The sequence below is a fragment of the Gopherus evgoodei genome, chromosome 8 (assembly GCF_007399415.2).
Source record: "Gopherus evgoodei ecotype Sinaloan lineage chromosome 8, rGopEvg1_v1.p, whole genome shotgun sequence".
Classification (NCBI taxonomy): Eukaryota; Metazoa; Chordata; order Testudines; family Testudinidae; genus Gopherus; species Gopherus evgoodei.
The window spans coordinates 56,047,504-56,064,791 of record NC_044329.1 but is presented as its reverse complement, the minus strand read 5'-3'; the positions used below and the strand labels follow the sequence as shown (position 1 = coordinate 56,064,791).

The 17,288-nt window shown below is 46.9% G+C and overlaps 1 protein-coding gene across 2 annotated transcripts in view; it reads left to right on the top strand.

Moving 5' to 3' along the window:
• The window catches only part of STX6 (syntaxin 6), a 37,204-nt gene extending 20,769 nt beyond the window's left edge, over positions 1 to 16,435 (top strand). Inside the window, exon 8 of one of the 2 annotated variants that reach the window (XM_030571990.1) lies at positions 16,372 to 16,435. In XM_030571990.1, coding sequence (XP_030427850.1) covers positions 16,372 to 16,376 — 5 coding nt within the window. In that variant the 3' untranslated portion in view covers positions 16,377 to 16,435. Of the gene's footprint in view, positions 1 to 5,497; positions 6,847 to 16,371 lie in introns of those variants that run through there. The other variant, XM_030571989.1, reaches the window with a different exon arrangement.
• Positions 16,436 to 17,288: the final 853 nt, after the last annotated feature.

The following is a 17,288-nucleotide window of genomic DNA, read 5'->3' as shown; positions in this document are numbered from 1 at the left end:
GCCAATAAGTGCAGGACCCACCAAGGTAGAGGAGGAATTTTGTCACAACTAGTGTCAGGGGTGGGATATTCGGTGTGCACAGCGCGGCGGAAAAAAGGAGGGTGATTTTAAAAAAGTTTGTTTGTTTTTTTTCACTACAATGGATGACGTAGTGCGGGCACCGATACAAGCCACAGCGGCACAGCTGCCCAACAGGAGGCAGTGCGGCTGCAGCAAGAGACTAATTGCCTGCTGATGGACCAGGCTTCTCAAGACCGAGCTATGTTGCAGGGACTGGTAAACCAGGTAAAGACCCTTACAGAGCTGAACCGTGGCCATGATGGGACACGGCTCATACGGGCCAGCCATTGGCTGCAGAAAATGACGTGGGAAGATGATGTAGAGGCATACCTTCTGGCTTTTGAGAGGACAGCCCTATGGGAGGCCTGGCCTCGATCAGTGGTCTGGCATCCTTGCCCCATTCCTGTGTGGGGATGCCCAGAAGGCCTACCATGATCCGCCTGAAGAGGCTGCAGCAGACTGCCTCCAGCTGAAAGCAGAGATCCTGGCCAGATCTGGGGTAACGACTGCAGTGCGGGCCCAGCGGTATCACGAGTGGAGGTACCAGGAAGACAAAACCCCGTGGTCCCAACTGTATGACCTCATCCATCTTGCATGAAAGTGATTGCAAACAGAGTCCCGGAGTCCAGAAGAGATACTAGAGGTTCTGGTCATCGACCGATACATGAGGGCACTGCCACCAGATCTCCGCAAATGGGTAGGCCAGAATGATCTGTCCACCTATGATGAGATGATCACGCTGGTAGAAAGACGCATGACAGCCAGGGAACTGACCCGACTACCCAAGAAAAGCCCCTTTCGTAGCAAACACCCAACACTGGAAGGTGGGGCCGCCAAACCCCTGGGGAGTCCTAGGTGGAGGAAGAGGGGGGCCGAAAACCAGCGGAGACTCCAGAAGGAAGGGATTGGCCTGAGTGGGGGAAACCTTGAGACTAAACCCCCTAACCCACATGATAGGGGAATGATTAGAAACAATTATAGATGTTATGCATGTGGGGAGTGGGGACGCATAGCAGCACAGTGTCCCAGCACCGAGGAGCCTATGCAATGCAACTTGGGGGATTGGGAAGTCCCATGCTCCCTTATCCACGTTGCGGGCATCGCATTAGCCCCGCATAACTACACCAGGCCGGTGAAGATAAATGGAGTAGAGACTACAGAACTTGTGGACTCGGGGAGTGCTATCACCCTTATATCAGGTAAGCTGGTAAAAAGTAGCCAGCTGCTACAAGCCAAACGCGTAGCAGTGACATGCGTGCATGGGGCCGTGAGCCATTACCCCACCATCCCAGTGGAGACAGAGGTTCAGGGGAACCCCACTGAGGTGACAGTGGGCGTAGTTCCTAAACTCCCATATCCTGTAGTCATTGGGAGGGACTATCCAGGATTTGATAATTTACTCCCCCCAGAGAGGCTGGAGGGAGATGGGGACCCTGTTGGCAGCAACTCATCGCTGGGGGAATGTCAACCCCCAATGTTTTCAGAGTCTTCTCCGGATCTATTCTCAGCCCCCCAAAAGGCCCGGAAGACAAAAAAAGAAAGGAAGGCCGCGAAGGCCTTGGGAACCCGGATCCTGACCCAGGGCCAGAAGACCGCGCTAGTAGGCAGATGGACACGAGCAGCCATCAGAGAAACATGGAAGGTGAGGTGGAGGCTGGCCCCAGCCATGATGGTGATGAGCCGTTGGAAGAAACAGAAGCTGGCCCCTGGGAGCTCAGGCAGGTTAGTCCTGGGAGAGAGACTTTCGGGAAGGACCAGGCAGAAGACCCTAAATATGATAACGTCAGGAAAGAGGTGGGTGAAATAGATGGGACACCGGTGGAGGGGAAGGTCTGGGGTCCAGGACCCTACTTTATAGTGAAGAAAATCTCCTGTACCGTGTGGTGCAAATGCAGGAGCAGGAGATACATCAACTTCTGGTGCCACAAAAACATCAAAAAGCCATATTGAGCCTCGCCCACAGTCATCTGTTTGGAGGACACCTAGACGTAGAGAAAACCCAGGCCAGGATCCTGCGGAGGTTCTTCTGGCCAGGAGTACATGAAGATGTCAGGCGATACTGCACCTCTTGTCCAGAGTGTCAGCTACATAGCCCTTGCCCACACTTGCGGGCCTCTTTGATACCTCTTCCAATAATAGAGGTACCATTTGAACGCATAGCCATGGATCTGATTAGGCCCCTAGAGAAGACAGCTCGGAGCCACCAACATGTTCTGGTTGTACTAGACTATGCAACTCGATATCCAGAAACCATTCCCCTGTGCAACACAGCTTCCAAGACAATAGCTAAGGAGCTACAACAGATCTTTTCCCGGGTTGGGCTACCCAAGGAGATACTGACTGATCAAGGGACACCTTTCGTGTCCAAGTTGATGAAAGATCTCTGTTTATTGCTCCATGTACAAGCCCTACGGACCTCTGTATACCACCCACAAACAGACGGCCTTGTGGAAAGGTTCAATAGGACCCTCAAGGCCATGATCAAGAAAGTGGTGAGCCGGGATGGCAAAGATTGGGATACCCTATTGCCTTATCTCATGTTTGCCATCCGGGAAGTCCCACAAGCCTCCACAGGTTTCTCTCTATTCGAACTACTATATGGGCGTCACCCCTGGGGCATATTGGATATAGCCAGAGAAGCCTGGGAAGAGGAGCCAAATCGCGGAAGGAACATAGTCGAGCATGTACTACAGATGAGGGATCGGATAGCTCGACTTACACCCATTGTACGGGAACACTTGGAGAAAGCACAGGAGACACAACCCATTATAACCACCAAGCAAAGCTTCGACGGTTCCAACTAGGGGATCAAGTAATGGTCCTGGTGCCCACAGCAGAAAGCAAGCTGTTGGCCCAGTGGCAGGGACCCTACGAAGTGATTGAAGCCATGGGAGAGGTAAACTATAAGGTGCGGCAGCCAGGCCGCAGGAAACCTGAGCAAATTTACCACATCAGTCTTCTAAAACTTTGGCATGATTGAGAGGCATGCTTAGTCACCCAGGAGACCCTTCCCCAGAAGGATAACTTGCACGAGCAAGTGAGGATATCACCCGACTTGATGCCAAATCAAAAGGTTGAGGCAGCCGACATGATTAATCGCAATCGAGATGTGTTCCTACAAAACCGGGGTGGACGACTGAGAGCTATCACCATATCCGCACGATCCCCAGAGCCAAGGTAACACTGAGATCCTACCGAATCTCAGCAGCCAAAAGAGAGGAAATCAAGGCTGAAGTAAAGAAAATGTTAGAATTAGGCATTATTAAAGAATCCTACAGTCAGTGGTGCAGTCCAATAGTGCTAGTGCCTAAACCTGACGGTACCATGAGATTCTGTAATGACTTTTGCCAAGTGAATGAAGTATCCCAATTCAATGCATACCCCATATCACGCATCAACGAACTGGTTGACTGGCTGGGTAGTGCCCGATTCTTGACTACAGTGGATCTGACAAAAGGGTATTGGCAAATTCCCTTGACCAAAGAAGCTAAAGAAAAGACAGCGTTCTCCACCCCGGACGGGCTATTCCAGTACACAGTCCTCTCTTTTCGGCTACATGGGGCCCCAGCCACATTCCAGTGCCTCATGGATAAGCTGCTGTGCCCCCATACTAGTTATGCAGCTGCATACCTAGATGATGTCATCATCCATACGCCAGACTGGGGAACCCACTTGGAGAAAGTTGAGGCCGTACTACACACCTTAAGGGGGGCTGGCCTCACCGCTAATCCCACTAAATGCACCATAGGACTAGCAGAGGCTAAGTACCTGGGATATATTGTAGGAAGGGGTATAGTGAAGCCCCAAATAATAAGCTATAGGCGATTCAAAACTGGCCCCAGCCGACCCAAAAGAAGCAGGTCCGTGCGTTCCTAGGTGTGGTAGGCTACTACCGACGTTTTATTCTCCACTTTGCCAGTAGGGCAAGTCCTCTAACGGACCTGGTGAAGATCCCAAGGTCCAGACAGGGTGAAGTGGACCGACGCAGCAGAGAGGGCATTCATAGACCTTCGGACAGCTCTCTGTAATGACCCCATACTCATAGCCCTGGACTTTACCAAGGAATTTATTTTGCAAACACATGCTTCCAAGGTTGGGTTGGGGGTGGTTCTGTCGCAAATGATTGGAGAAGGAGAACACCCGATGCTCTACCTAAGCAGAAAGCTGCTCCCAAGAGAACAGAAGTATGCAGTAGTTGAGAGAGAATGCATTGCTGTCAAATGGGCCATGGAGACACTGCGTTATTACCTCTCAGGCCAGCAATTTACTCTTGTGGCAGACCATGCACCCCTTCAGTGGATGCAGAGAAATAAGGAAAAAAATGCAAGCGTCACCAGCTGGTTCTTATCCCTCCAACCATTCCAGTTCCACATATGGCACAGGGCTGGATGCCACCATGGCAACGCTGATGGCCTTTCACGAGCACACTGCCTGGTGTCCCAAGTTGCCCAACCCTATGGTGTTGAGCAGAGGGGGGATATGTGATGGGGCACGGCCAGATGGCTACAGTAAAGTACTGAGAAACAGGTATGTTAGCCCCAGGCTAAACAAATCCCTAGTAGCCTGGTAACCAAATGGCAGTTGCTGCAGGTTAATCAAGGCACCTGGGGCCAATTAAGATAGCTACTTTAATTAGAACACCTGCAGCCAATCAAGGCAGGCTAATCAGGGCACCTGGGTTTAAAAAGGAGCTCATTCCAGTCAGGCAGGGAGGAGCCAGAGGAGAAGGAGCGTGTGTGAGGAGCTGGGAGCAAGAGGGCAAGGAGCTGAGAGTGAGAGAGTGAACTGCTGGAGGATTGAGGAGTACAAGCGTTATCAGACACCAGGAGGAAGGTCCTGTGGTGAGGATAAAGAAGGTGTTTGGAGGCGGCCATGGGGAAGTAGCCCAGGGAGTTGTAGCTGTCATGCAGCTGTTACAGGAGGCACTATAGATAGCTGCGATCCACAGGGCCCTGGGCTGGAACCCGGAGTAGAGGGCGGGCCCGGGTTCCCCCCCCCAAACGTTCCAACTCCTGATCAGACACAGGAGGAGCTGACCCAGACTGTGGGTTTCACGAGAGGGGAAGATCACTGAGGTGAGCAAATCTGCCAATAAGCGCATGACCCATCAAGGTAGAGGAGGAACTTTGTCACTATATATATATATATATGGTGCAAAGTTCTCAAAAGGTGGGAGCTGTGCTGAGTTACGTATAGTTGGTTGGTGCACCTTCGCTTCCAGTCGTAGTAATACTGCTGAGGCAAAATCTGGCTCCTGGGATTCTCCTAAGGAGAGTCTGGCTGAATTGTTCCTTATGTAGCTCTAGTTTAAAGGGCTTCCATCAGACTTTTCTTTCTTTCTGGCTTAAAGTAAGTCCTCCATAGTGCAATGGAGGAAGCTTTCTTCCTCTTCCCCTCCCCATGGAAGTAGAAAAATAATGTTTCCTTTTTCTTCCAGATCGACGGCAGTGGTGTGCAATCATCATTCTCTTTGTTATCTTACTTGTGGTGCTTATCCTGTTTTTTGTGCTGTGATGGACTAACCTCCCTTGGACTCGTGCCCCCCGCCTCAAAAAAAATGGGGAAATGAAACTTGGTTACCGTTTCCCTCCACTCTGAGATTCCTGTCATGAAAACTTACATCTGGACCTTACTGTTCTTCTGTGGACTAACACCTGTGGCATGACTCTTGCAACTTCTTCATCTGATTCTAAGCCTCATCAACTTGCCTGAGGGGAAAATGAAGGACGGATGTGATCCCAAATTCTTCTGTACCTGGGACATACTGCTGTGTGGACCACAGGCCCTCTTCTCTTTCACCATCCTATGTGGAGTGGCCTAGATTTAGACCTAGAAGGGAAAAGGCAATTCAGAAGGAGTTTACCACTGTATTAGTATTTTCATCCATTACAGGTGTGAACCATATGAAGCCTGGAAACATCCTAAGCTATCACATATTCCGCTTTCCCTTGTCAAATGCCACTCTTGTCAGATTTAGACAGAGAATAATGGTTCCTTGGGACAGTATTTCATTGACTACTGGAAGTTGATCATCAGCCAGCAGTGCAGCACTTCCAAGTTGCTCACTAGGAAGGAAAGAAGGCACCAGAGGAGTAGCATTGATGTTAGTAAATGCATTAATTTATACTCTGGCTATCTTCGCTCCAGTGCAAAGCTATAAAAGACAGATGTGCGGAGATAGTATTTTCAAAAGCAGAATGTGTATGTACCCTTAAAAGTAATCCAAGTGTTAGGAGCAGCAAGGTCTTGGACCCTGTGGGATTAATCAAATGGAAGATATGGCTCATAACTGCTGACATGAAATCTAATGTGAACTTGTCTGTATCTAACAGGCTGCTGGCACTGTGCTAGACTGGTCTCATAACAGCAGTATTGGTTTAACCTTCCACAGTTCAGTAAGTAGCTTGGACATGTTAGAAAGAATCATGAGCAAAACAAACTTGCAGGACATCTCAGCAGAATCTTACATACTGTGTATTTGTGAACTACAAAACTACTGTGCTGCCCTGCCTGATGCAGCTGCAGTTGCTGTTCACTGCAGCGCTGTAACTTGTTTCACTGCACTGTAAGCCAAAAGTTGACAGACTCTAGGCTGAGGGTAAATGTTTTCTAAAACTTTAAATCTTGATTATACAAGCCTCAAGCCCACTGAGTGTGCTTTTTGCTGTTGTGTAACTGAATGACTGCCTCTGTTTAACTGCTGTTACTGTTTGGCAAGTGATTTGTCAAGTTTTAAAATAACATACAATATTTTGATAAATAAACTTCAAAGATATTTAATATTAATGATACGGGCCATATTCTCTCCTTGGATGTCACATCCATTGACTAATTTATACATGCACAGGGTAGAATATGGCCCAGAGCTTGTACCCTAAATGTATACAAACATGTAAAAATAGGATGTCTTAATTTTTCCTGACCCAGTATTTTTTAGAAATGTTAAGCTGTTGTGACAAACACAAAGCCAGAAAATGCAAAGTCAAGGGAGAGACTCCAGTTTATTATTTCCCCAATCCTTACATTACTTCTGAATTGCCTGGCACTTCAGTTTTGTTTCACAACATTGTTGTTTAAGTCTAGTTTTGCCACAGTGAATTGGAAATTAGACTTAATGAGTCACTGTTTTATTTAAGTGTTGCTAAAAGCTGTCAGTACCAAAACTTGGTCTAGAAGGGCTCAACCTGGTAGCATAAGTGTGGGGACAAATAAATCCAAATAGCTATTTTATACTGCAAAACCCCCATTTTCCTTTAAATTGCTGCTCCTGCCCTTCTGACTCAGATTAATTTAGAAAAGTTTAAGGCAACCAGGCTTTTCTTTTAAAAAAGACTTGCCCTTTCAAGGCCAAAACTTGGGAGTGAGTTAGTGCCCATACATAGCAAATCTTGATAGCTAAAACTGCATGCTGCTCAAATATAAGTCCATTCAGTGGGTTCCTTCCTTAGGATACCCTTGAAAGTGAGATTTCAGCTTTAATGAGATATTTCTTTGTTAAGCACTGAAACAGACTTTAATCCTAACTAAACTTGCTTCTGCATGGCAATATTGTGACTCTCAGACTAAATTACAATAATCCACCTATGTAAAGAAAGTTGAATTTGTACACAGAACACTTAAGTTGTAACATGGAAAGTCAGCGTGTACTATATGCCTTATAACTCCTGCAGGATTAGGGATAACTGCCCCAAACTTTTGGATGACAGTCTTTCACCCTTAAATGGGACATTCATTTGTTTACTGTTCCCTTATCTCTATTTTGAGGAGCATTTGCCATACAGGCCTTCTATATTTTAAAAAAAAAAACTTGCAGATCACCTTTAACTGAGGGTGTGTCTATACACCTCTACCTTGCTATAACACGACCAGATATAACACGGGTTCGCATATACCGCAGTAGCAGAGTGGCTCCAGCGGCGCTTTAAAGGGTCCGGGGCTCCAGCTGCTGCAGGGAGCCCAGGGCCCTTTAAATCACTGCTGGAGCCCTGCCGCTGCTACCTTGGGTTTGCAGCAGCAGGGCTTGGCCAGTGATTTAAAGGGTCCGGGCTCCCTGCAGCCCTTTAAGTCACCACTGGAGCCCTGCCACTGCTACCTCAGGGCTGCAGCAGCAGGGCTCAGGCAGTGCTTTAAAGGGTCCAGGGCTCCGGCTGCTGCAGGGAGCCCTGGGCCCTTTAAATCACTGCTGGGGCCCTGCCGCCACTATCCTGGGGCTGCAGCAGCAGGGCTCTGCCGGCGATTTAAAGGGCCTGGGGCTCCCCAAATCACTGCTGCAGCCCTGCCACCGCTACCCCGATATAACGATGTTACACCTATAACGCGGTAGGGATTTTTGGCTCCCAACAACCGCATTATATGGGGATAGAGGTGTACTAGAAAGTTAATACAGATTAAGGTAGATTGCAAATTTAAAGCACAGTAGCTGTTTCTGAATAACTAACTCTGTGGGTCAGCCCTTATTCTGGAACAAGAATGCTTTGTTGCTGTTTAGCTTAACTCACTTGGAAACTATAGACAAGCCTTGAAATATTCCTTGAGTTAGTTTGTCAGAAATAAGTTAGATTTATCATTGGTGTGTTAAATACATGCTTTGCTTCCTCTAGGATCTGTTATACTCTTGCTGTGCATATTGAAAGCTAAGTAGACTTGGTCCATTATAATCAATCACACTTGCATTTAATATCTCTTCAAGAGTAACTTTTCAGTTGGAGATCCAGGAAGCTAACTATGTAACTCCCATTAGGTTTAACAGGAGTCTGTGTGGACCTGCCCTTGTACTTTTCAATGCTTGGCACTTCAGTGTTGCTGTTACAAAGGGGATTTGGGTATGTGCACCCACTGCTGCTGTGTCTTGTCACTGGAGAATATACTAGCCTGTTTTATATTTAGAACAGCATCCTGTGAAATGACTAATTTTAGACACATCAGAAAACTTGAGCCTAGATATAAAAACCAGAGGAGCCATATTCAGTAGGGGAAGGAAGACTTCCAGTTCTATTTAACTTCCTGATACTGTAATTTCAGCGTAGGGCTCCGTGCTAGTTGTTCATTGTAGAATGTGGGAATAGAGAGACATTTTCACTGGTAGTTGCACACGCAGTTCCTCACTTACATTACAATAGGCTGTGTTGTGTGTTCTCCAAGAATTCTTAATTAAATGAGTTGTACAGAACTGCTCCTACACTTAAGGAAATTTTAGACTATAACATGTTACCAGAAGCTGATTAAACTGCTGTGCTTAAGTATGTCTGTGTAGATGGTGCTGCTAAGCTAGCAAATTCAGTGTCTTTAGTCCTGTTCTCCTTGTAAATCTGATTGCTCCTGTTGCCTTTTCATTTAATTATGTCATAAATAATGGACTGTGGCATCACCAAATGAATCCAGCTACTGGAAATAGTTAAATGGGGTTTTTTTTTGATAATCCTTTGTTAGAAGTGTAAATATATAGAGTGAGTCTGGTACAATATTACATTTGAAAATTCAGACTCTCTCTAAAGCTTGGAGAAGCTAGACACTGCTTCTGTGAACATATTCCAGACTGGTACAGAGCAGTCATCAAAACGTAGCACTTTTTGAACTCTGAGAAAGATCTCTTTACAGAATCTGGACCAAATTAACAATGTGATGTTTTCGTCTTGGTGTGGCGAGCCTGGGCAGTTGGAACATTTATCCCGTCCACACTAAGCTGTAGTGAGGAGGTTGTGGATAGCTGGCTGTAGAATTTGAGGTCTTAATGCTGTAGTGGAGCTAGGTGGCCTCTGAGGAAGCTTTTTGGACCATCCCTTATGGTTGAGCACTGTGAAAGATCTGTTATACTTGATCCCTGCGGAATCTGAAATGGCTACCTGTGGCTTATTTTCATACTGTAAAAGTTGCCGTTCTTCCTCCAGTCAGAAGAGCTGTTAAAACTGCTGGTTGTGTTGTAATTGAACTTTCCTCAAAGAGGAACTAGACAGTCATCTCCAGTTTTATATTTGTTTTAACTTCGGGACAGTGACATTTCGTTATGTTGTGCTCCACATTGTAATAGAGAGGTGGGTACCGTGCTCTGAGTTCATCTGCTATTTTCCTTTCTTCAGGTTAGGGAAAGGCTGACAAAAATTGCATTTTAGTAATGCAGTTTATAAGGGGAGCCACTTATTGCATTCTCTTATGGGCAGGAGAGGATAGATTGTACTTCACAGGACCCTACTAGCCCCTCCTGTTCCTCCCTCCATACAGGTTTTTAAAGGAACTACTTGATCATCTGAGACCTAGTAGTCCATGAGTGCAATGAGTTAAATGCAGATTTGTACTCTGCGATATGCTTCCCACACTAAGTGGGCTTGGGAGGTGGATAGCACAGTACTTGCAGTGTACACATGAATTGTCTAGAAGCCCAGTGAGTGGTGTTGCAGGTGGTTGGTAATGAGATAATGGATGAGTCTCCCTTTCCCTATTTTTTTTCCCCCTCCATGACCATACTTCAGTTCCATGTAATCTTGTTCCAAGGTGGCTTCTGCCCTGTAATTCATTATTGAGAGAGCAATCTCACAAGTACCAAGAGAACCACAGTCCACTGACTGTCCAGCAGTATTAGATGTTTATGCTATTATCTAAACTTTAACTTGCATTAAAAAGCTCTGCATAGCAGACATGCTTTGAGAACTGCTGCCCTAATGCACTAGTTTACTGTGGCTGTGTTGCAGCTTTTTTATAAAGAGGATAACCACATGGTGATGGAGGGGCCTGTTGCAGCGTACAGCCACATAACTTTAAAGGAACTCTGCTCATCTTTACTTCAGGATTAGCAGATCTTCCCTGTTTACTATAGAAAGATCTTTGCACAAAGCTGAAACTTTAGCGTCACCCTTCAGGTTAAAAAAAAGGGGTGGTGAGATGGCTTAAATGGTCTCTCACTAACAGTTTCCAGCAAAAAGAGGGAAGGCAAGCCTTGATTTTTCTGATGTAAAAGCAAAAAATGGTTTGGGGAAGGTGGCACTTGGTAGCTGTCTTTCTGATTCATTCCAAAGGAGCAATACAAGAGCACAAACACTTTTCCAGTGGTGAAGAAACCCTAGTCTAGGCACATGGGGGTGATGGATTATTTCAGGCCTAGAAAGTTGTTTTGCTAAACGCGTTGATTTGGATTGAAGACTGTTGTAACTCAAAGGCTTCTACCACAACTCTGCTAGGGCTTGTGCCAAATTAAAGCGTATAGTAGAGCATTGATTCAGCCCCTACATTCTTGGGTGTGTTAAGTAGGAATAGACTGATGGAGGCTTGACCACAGCAGTCAAGGGCTTAGTGCTACCACCATGGTTAGAGCTAGTGCTAACCCCAGAAGAGTCCTCGAGCCAAAGTAGTTGAGTGATCTCAAAATACTGATTGATAGACAACAAACCACCTGTCATGTAGAGGAGGTTGAGATTACCATCAGCTTTCGCTTTCCCTTCCAAGAGGAGGCAAACCCTACCCTCTCCTTCATCCCCATGATTATCCTGGAATCATGGTACAGTAAAAACCCTATCGTGCACAGTAAGCGGGCCTGGCAAGTACAGTTCAGGGCGGCTAGGTATACCAGATGTGATGCTGCAGGACCAAATGTTTGGATTATTCCACAGCACTATGGAAAAACTCAGCTTTATATTCAGAAAATGAACTCGTCTCCCACAGTACCCCTCCTTAGCACAAGCAAGTCCACCCATGGAACATGCTAGGTGGACTAAGGTTTAGGAATCCCTTCTTACTGCTTCACTTTCCCTCCCAGGCTCAGATACAGCCGGTGCAGTGCAAAGCAGTGCACAGGACAACAAACAGAAAAAACAAGCAATGGAGGGGCAGCTGACTAACAGTCATTCATCCGAAACACTGTTCCATTGTTTCAGTATTTACATGCAGCAGGGAGCTCTAGCAGCACTATCCTACGCTAATGCCAGAGTGTAGCAGCTGCTTGTTCCGTTTGGATGCACTGGCTGCTCTCCATGGTGATGCTCATAAGGACAGTGCATCTGGGGGGATTTTGTAAAAAGCTCTGACTTACCAGATGGCAGAAGTAACTTTCCTTTACTCTTTCCCTCTTACTGTCCTCAGTGGGGGAGCAAAGATTGCAGTAATCGATTACCAATCCTCTGCCGCTATTCCCTTGAGTGTTTTAGATGACAGTAGAACTGCTACTGTGATCTGGGAGCAACACAGGCATGAGTGGAAAAAACAGCTCTGGAATATTTGCTTGGTGTTGAAGTGATTGTGTTGTGAACTCTGGTGTGCTGACTTGCTAGCAATGGGTTTCTGCACCAGAAAATCCTCCATGAGATGTGGAAGGAAAGGGACAGTTAGCTGAAAGAAGGGAAAATCAAATCTGTTTTAGTGTGAACTTATGAACTGATCTTTTAGGTGGAGTGAGTTTGGCAGTTAGTGATGTAGAAAAGTTATTTAAATAGATACAGTCAGGGAAAAAGTAGTTTCCCCTTATGTTCTAGAAACCAGTTGCCACTAAGGAACATAAGGGTCAAGACTCAAGGGGACAGCAGTGGAGTGGGAGGCAAAGCTAGTCCTGGAAAACTTACAGTTCTCTCTTCTGATGATTCTTTACCCATGTGTATACGTGTTTTAGCACTCATGCTCCTTATGCTGTGTGCTGCAGCACAGGAAAGCAGCTGGTCTGTGCCTGGGTGGGAGATCCTGCTGTCTGTTTTCCCCTGGAATATTCGGTGAGGATTGACAGCAGTTCATTCCTGTGGAGTACAATCTGATTACACAACGGCAACTGTTCCCATGAAACAAAATGTGATAAGTCACAGCTTAGTAGTAGCTGTTGGAGAGTAAGGACACTTGGCAATAGTGTTAAGCCTGTGAGAAACATTTTAAATAATGAGCTGCAGTAGCCAGCTAAGGAAATGGTGTTACTCTAAAATATCAACAACTGTTTACTTCTGCTGTTGGAATCATGTTACAGTTATGCAAAGAATCCTTCTACAGTATTAAAGTGGAGATTTGCTGAACACCTCTCTCATCGATTTTTTTCCCCATTTGTTTGGGTGAATGGTTTGGCAGTGTAGCCACCCCACAAACCATCCCCAAAGAGGAAATGATTTTCAAGCACAGACAACATTGTGGGTATATTATCATGACCCTGTAGAGCACAGGAGTTGCTTTCATCTGTGCCTTTTCTGCATAGGGGGTATGAAATCCCTGACTAATTGACACAACCTGCAATGATAAGTTTAAGAAGCCAACACCACCCCTGTGATTCACAGTAGATGGAAAATTGGCTGAGCACAGACACTGAAGTATATGCTCACCAGCAATAGGATGCCTACCCTCATACTGAGGACTTTCCCCAAGACAGCCTTTCTGTTCTTCACCAGTTTCCACCACAAGCCTTATTTCACAAAAGCTAGACACCTGAAAACAGTGTATCTATTTTACCAATCACAATAATACCTCTCAATGGCAGCTACTCAGCCCAAATAAGCAATTAGACAAAGCTGAGCCTACACTGGCATAGCCAGCTGAGTCAGCCAGCAAGGTCCTGCTAATAGATGCAAGATCAAGGGCCTCAGCCATTTTCTTACTAGTGAGTGGCCATGAATTAAGCAGCAGGAGCCAAAGGCAGGGGCACTGCTTGCCCTTTCCCTGTGCTACTGCCAAACCGCAGGACAGAAACCAAGGGTATGTCTACACTGCACTAAAAACACCCACAGCTGGCCTGTGTCAGCTGGCTCAGGCTCAGGCTGCAGGGCTATAAAATTGCAGTGTAGCCATCTGGGCTGGAGTCATGGCTCTAGGACCCTCCTGGGTCCCAGAGCCCAGGATCCAGCCTGAGTCAGCTGACGTGGGCTAGCCATTGGTGTTTTAATACAGTGTAGCCATAACCCAAGTGTACATTTGGCAAATGCCCTTTTGCCATCTAATTTCACACACACGCCAAGGATGTAGGAGCGCCATTTCTGGGGCTGGTCTCCCTTCACCTTCCACATCCCCAGTGCTTAAGCACTGCTTCAGTCTGCCAGTGTAGCTACATCAGCAGTGAAGAGTGGGGACTGCCATAGCCAGGCACTGAAGTAACCAGCAAAAGGAAGGCATCTCTTGCTTCCTTTACATGGGTACTGAGGATAGAATGTAGTTCCCTGAGATCCCTGTAGGCTTAGGATTTCCAGCTAGTGAATGCGAGAACTGGCACCACACTTTCCCTGTCCGCTGGGCAAGCTGTTTCCACCGATTATTTGGATCAAGTAGGCAGGAGTTTGGATAAAATGGCCCTGTCACAGCAAGTGCAGCCAACGGGCTCAATTTTGACAGTGTCAAGTAGCAGCTAGTTTTTTAAACGAATTAATTGCCCATGAAAAGTGCTCTCCCTGACAACTGGAATCCTCCATTCACACAACAGATGCAGCACTGGCAGGAGCAATGCAGGCGCAGGGCCTACAGTGAAGGGGACCATACAAGCACCTGAATAAACAGAAGCCTTCCTAAACAGAGCCTCTGCTCTGACATGGAGTGCCCACCTCTAGGTCTGATGGAACAGTGCAATCTCCAGGTCCAAAAGCCTGTGGCTTGGGCTGGGAGTGCTACCAAAGGAACTAATACCGATGTGGGGACCTGGCTAACACTAGCAGTAAGCCCTCCCATTCACCTCACGTCAGTCATCACAATGTCAATGGATGGCGCCAGCTTTGGGCAGCTACTAAACTAGTTTATATTTCAGCAAGCCACCTCCCAGGAGAAATGCTCTGTTTCCCGTTACTGATCCCCTGAATCATCTCATTTCCCTCTGTCAAAACGGTTGGTCATTTAAAGAAGTTGAACACTTCCCCAAAGCCCGCTGGATGGAGAGATTCTGACTGCAGAGTTTGTGCTAAGTGGTTGCTGCAAATTGCCTGGCCCAGCAATAGTTTGTTTTACCTCCACTTTCCTTGCTCGAGTCCATGGCGATGATGGTGTCTCCACGTATGGGCCTGGTACACACTTTGCCCTGGGGATCTTACAGTCCCATTGACAGCATCACAATCCAAGTGACCAACTGCCAAACAGCCTGAAATTGAAATAGTGGGGAAGTTATTTCCTGCTCATTGGAGCCAGTTGACTTTTTCCGAAATTGATGTGAGGTCTTTGTCAAGTGAGGTATTGTCAAACCGGCCATTGGTGAGCAGGTGCTAGTGTGCTGGAGGAGCATAGTGCCAGGTCTCCTATGGAAAACACTGCTGAGGAGAGATGAGAGGTGTCAGCAACTCCTGTCAAAGGTTCTGCTGCTTGGGAAGTTGCTAGCAGCCTTCCCTCAAAGATAGAGCTCCAGTGGAGGGCAAAAGGCAGGAGAAGAAGAGATTATGCCATCAAAGCCCTCTCCCCCTGAAAAACCCATAAGTCTCATTGTGACCACCAAGGAGAGAGGGGGCAGTGCATTGATCCCTTAGCAGCAGCCATAGCCAGCTTAGAAATTGAAAACTGAAGCATTTCCTCACTGAGCACGTATGCTAGTTTGTCACCGTAGGGTCTCTAATGCTGCCACTGCCGGCTTCCTCCCACAGTGGGGAGACACAAAGAATTAAGGTGAAGAAAGTAGGTTATGTCTGGGTCTTCCCATTCTTCGCTATAACGCCCAGAACACGAGCACCCCAGGAGCTAGCTGGAGCAATCGTAGGCTTTCTGGGTTGAGTGCAAAGGTGCAGGGATGTGCCTGCTGCTTTATGCCAGAAGCAGATGTTTCTCTTCCACTCTCTGACAGCCATGGTCCCTATTACAGTGGATGAAAGGACAACAGCTATCTGAGGGCAGAATTTGGTGTAGTAGGGGGGATGGCCCAGCATTCGGCTCTCACATTACCTGGTTCATGTGGCCTTCTGTTGGACTTGGGGCCACTTGTCCCCACCAACCTCTCCAACCCATGGTTACAGAACCGATCTCACCTGATTTTACCTTGTCCATCCTATCCAGTAGTAAGTGATGCATCTTCCTGCCGAGTCAGCCATCGCACCACAAACTTATGCGTCTCCCTCTTCACTTCCCACCTGTTGAAGGGAAGCCTGATGAAGGAAACTCCAGTGAAACTAACACAGAGACAGATGCCTGCTTGTGGCTCGCTCCGACACAGGGACAGGGTGGGCATTTTACGCAGGAGTAGTGAAGGTGGGGGACTACAGAGATCACGGAGCGCACTGCACAGTCACAGTATGGTTATAAGCTGTCAGTCCTGACGAGAGGCGGAAGAGATCATGTTAGTGAATTTCTCTTTTTGCGTGTCTCCCACTTCACCATATGGGGCCCTGTTCACATTCACTGTGACAACCTTAAGAATGCTCTCGACTTTTACTTTGATTACCTTGATTCCAACAGCGTGACCGGCTCCCAACTGCGGAGCACAGAACCTAGAGCAGAGGAACCAACAAGCCACACCACTTCCAGGTGAGCTGGTGAATGTAGTGAGGAACCACATCAGGGAACAGGCTGGAGAGCTGCCCTCTGTCCACCAGCAGCGGGAACTGGAGATTCTCCCCCAGCAACTAGAGTTTGCTAGAGATGGGCCTGAAGCTAAGTCTGGATCCAGATCCAGACCTGAACTTTCAGTAAAGGTGGGAAAGGTGTTTGGATCTAGGGGTTTGGGCCCCAGTCTAGCACCCAGTGCCCGAAATGGTGACAAGTCAATTCACTGCCCCCAAACCAAGAGTGAGATTCTTTACATTCTAATTTACTTTTCAGTGTTTAATGCCCTTTGCATTTTGGGGTCCAGCTTAACAAGTGAGGTCACACTGGTCACCGATTCACATGGGCTGGCCTCATGCTGCAACATCTGGGGTGCAAACTCTGCTGAGGATAATTTTAAAAGAATTCCCATGGGACTGACATGTTTTGAATAAAAGCTGCCATTAGCCCTTCCTCAGGCCTATATTTTGGGGCACATTTAGGCTGATTGTGTCCCTTGGAGGCAACAGTGGTTTTGTTTTTCAGAACAATGGAACTTACACTGCCCAGTGCTTTCTAAGAGGAAGTCAGCGTTCTCAGTCTTACTTTGCATCAAGAGGCAGGTTCCTGTTTATCATCAGTGTTGCCAACTCTTAATTTTAGCACCAGTCTCACGCTTTTTGGTGGTGCTCTTAAAGCCCCAGCTCTTGGCGTTAGTTATGACATGAGAATCTCAGCATAAGGATTTTTCTAGCCCTTGCAGATGAAGACAAAAGCTTGACGACATGAAATCGAAAGGTTCAAAATATAGAAGCAAATCAAAAGAACGCAGAACTTTTTTTTAAAAAAAA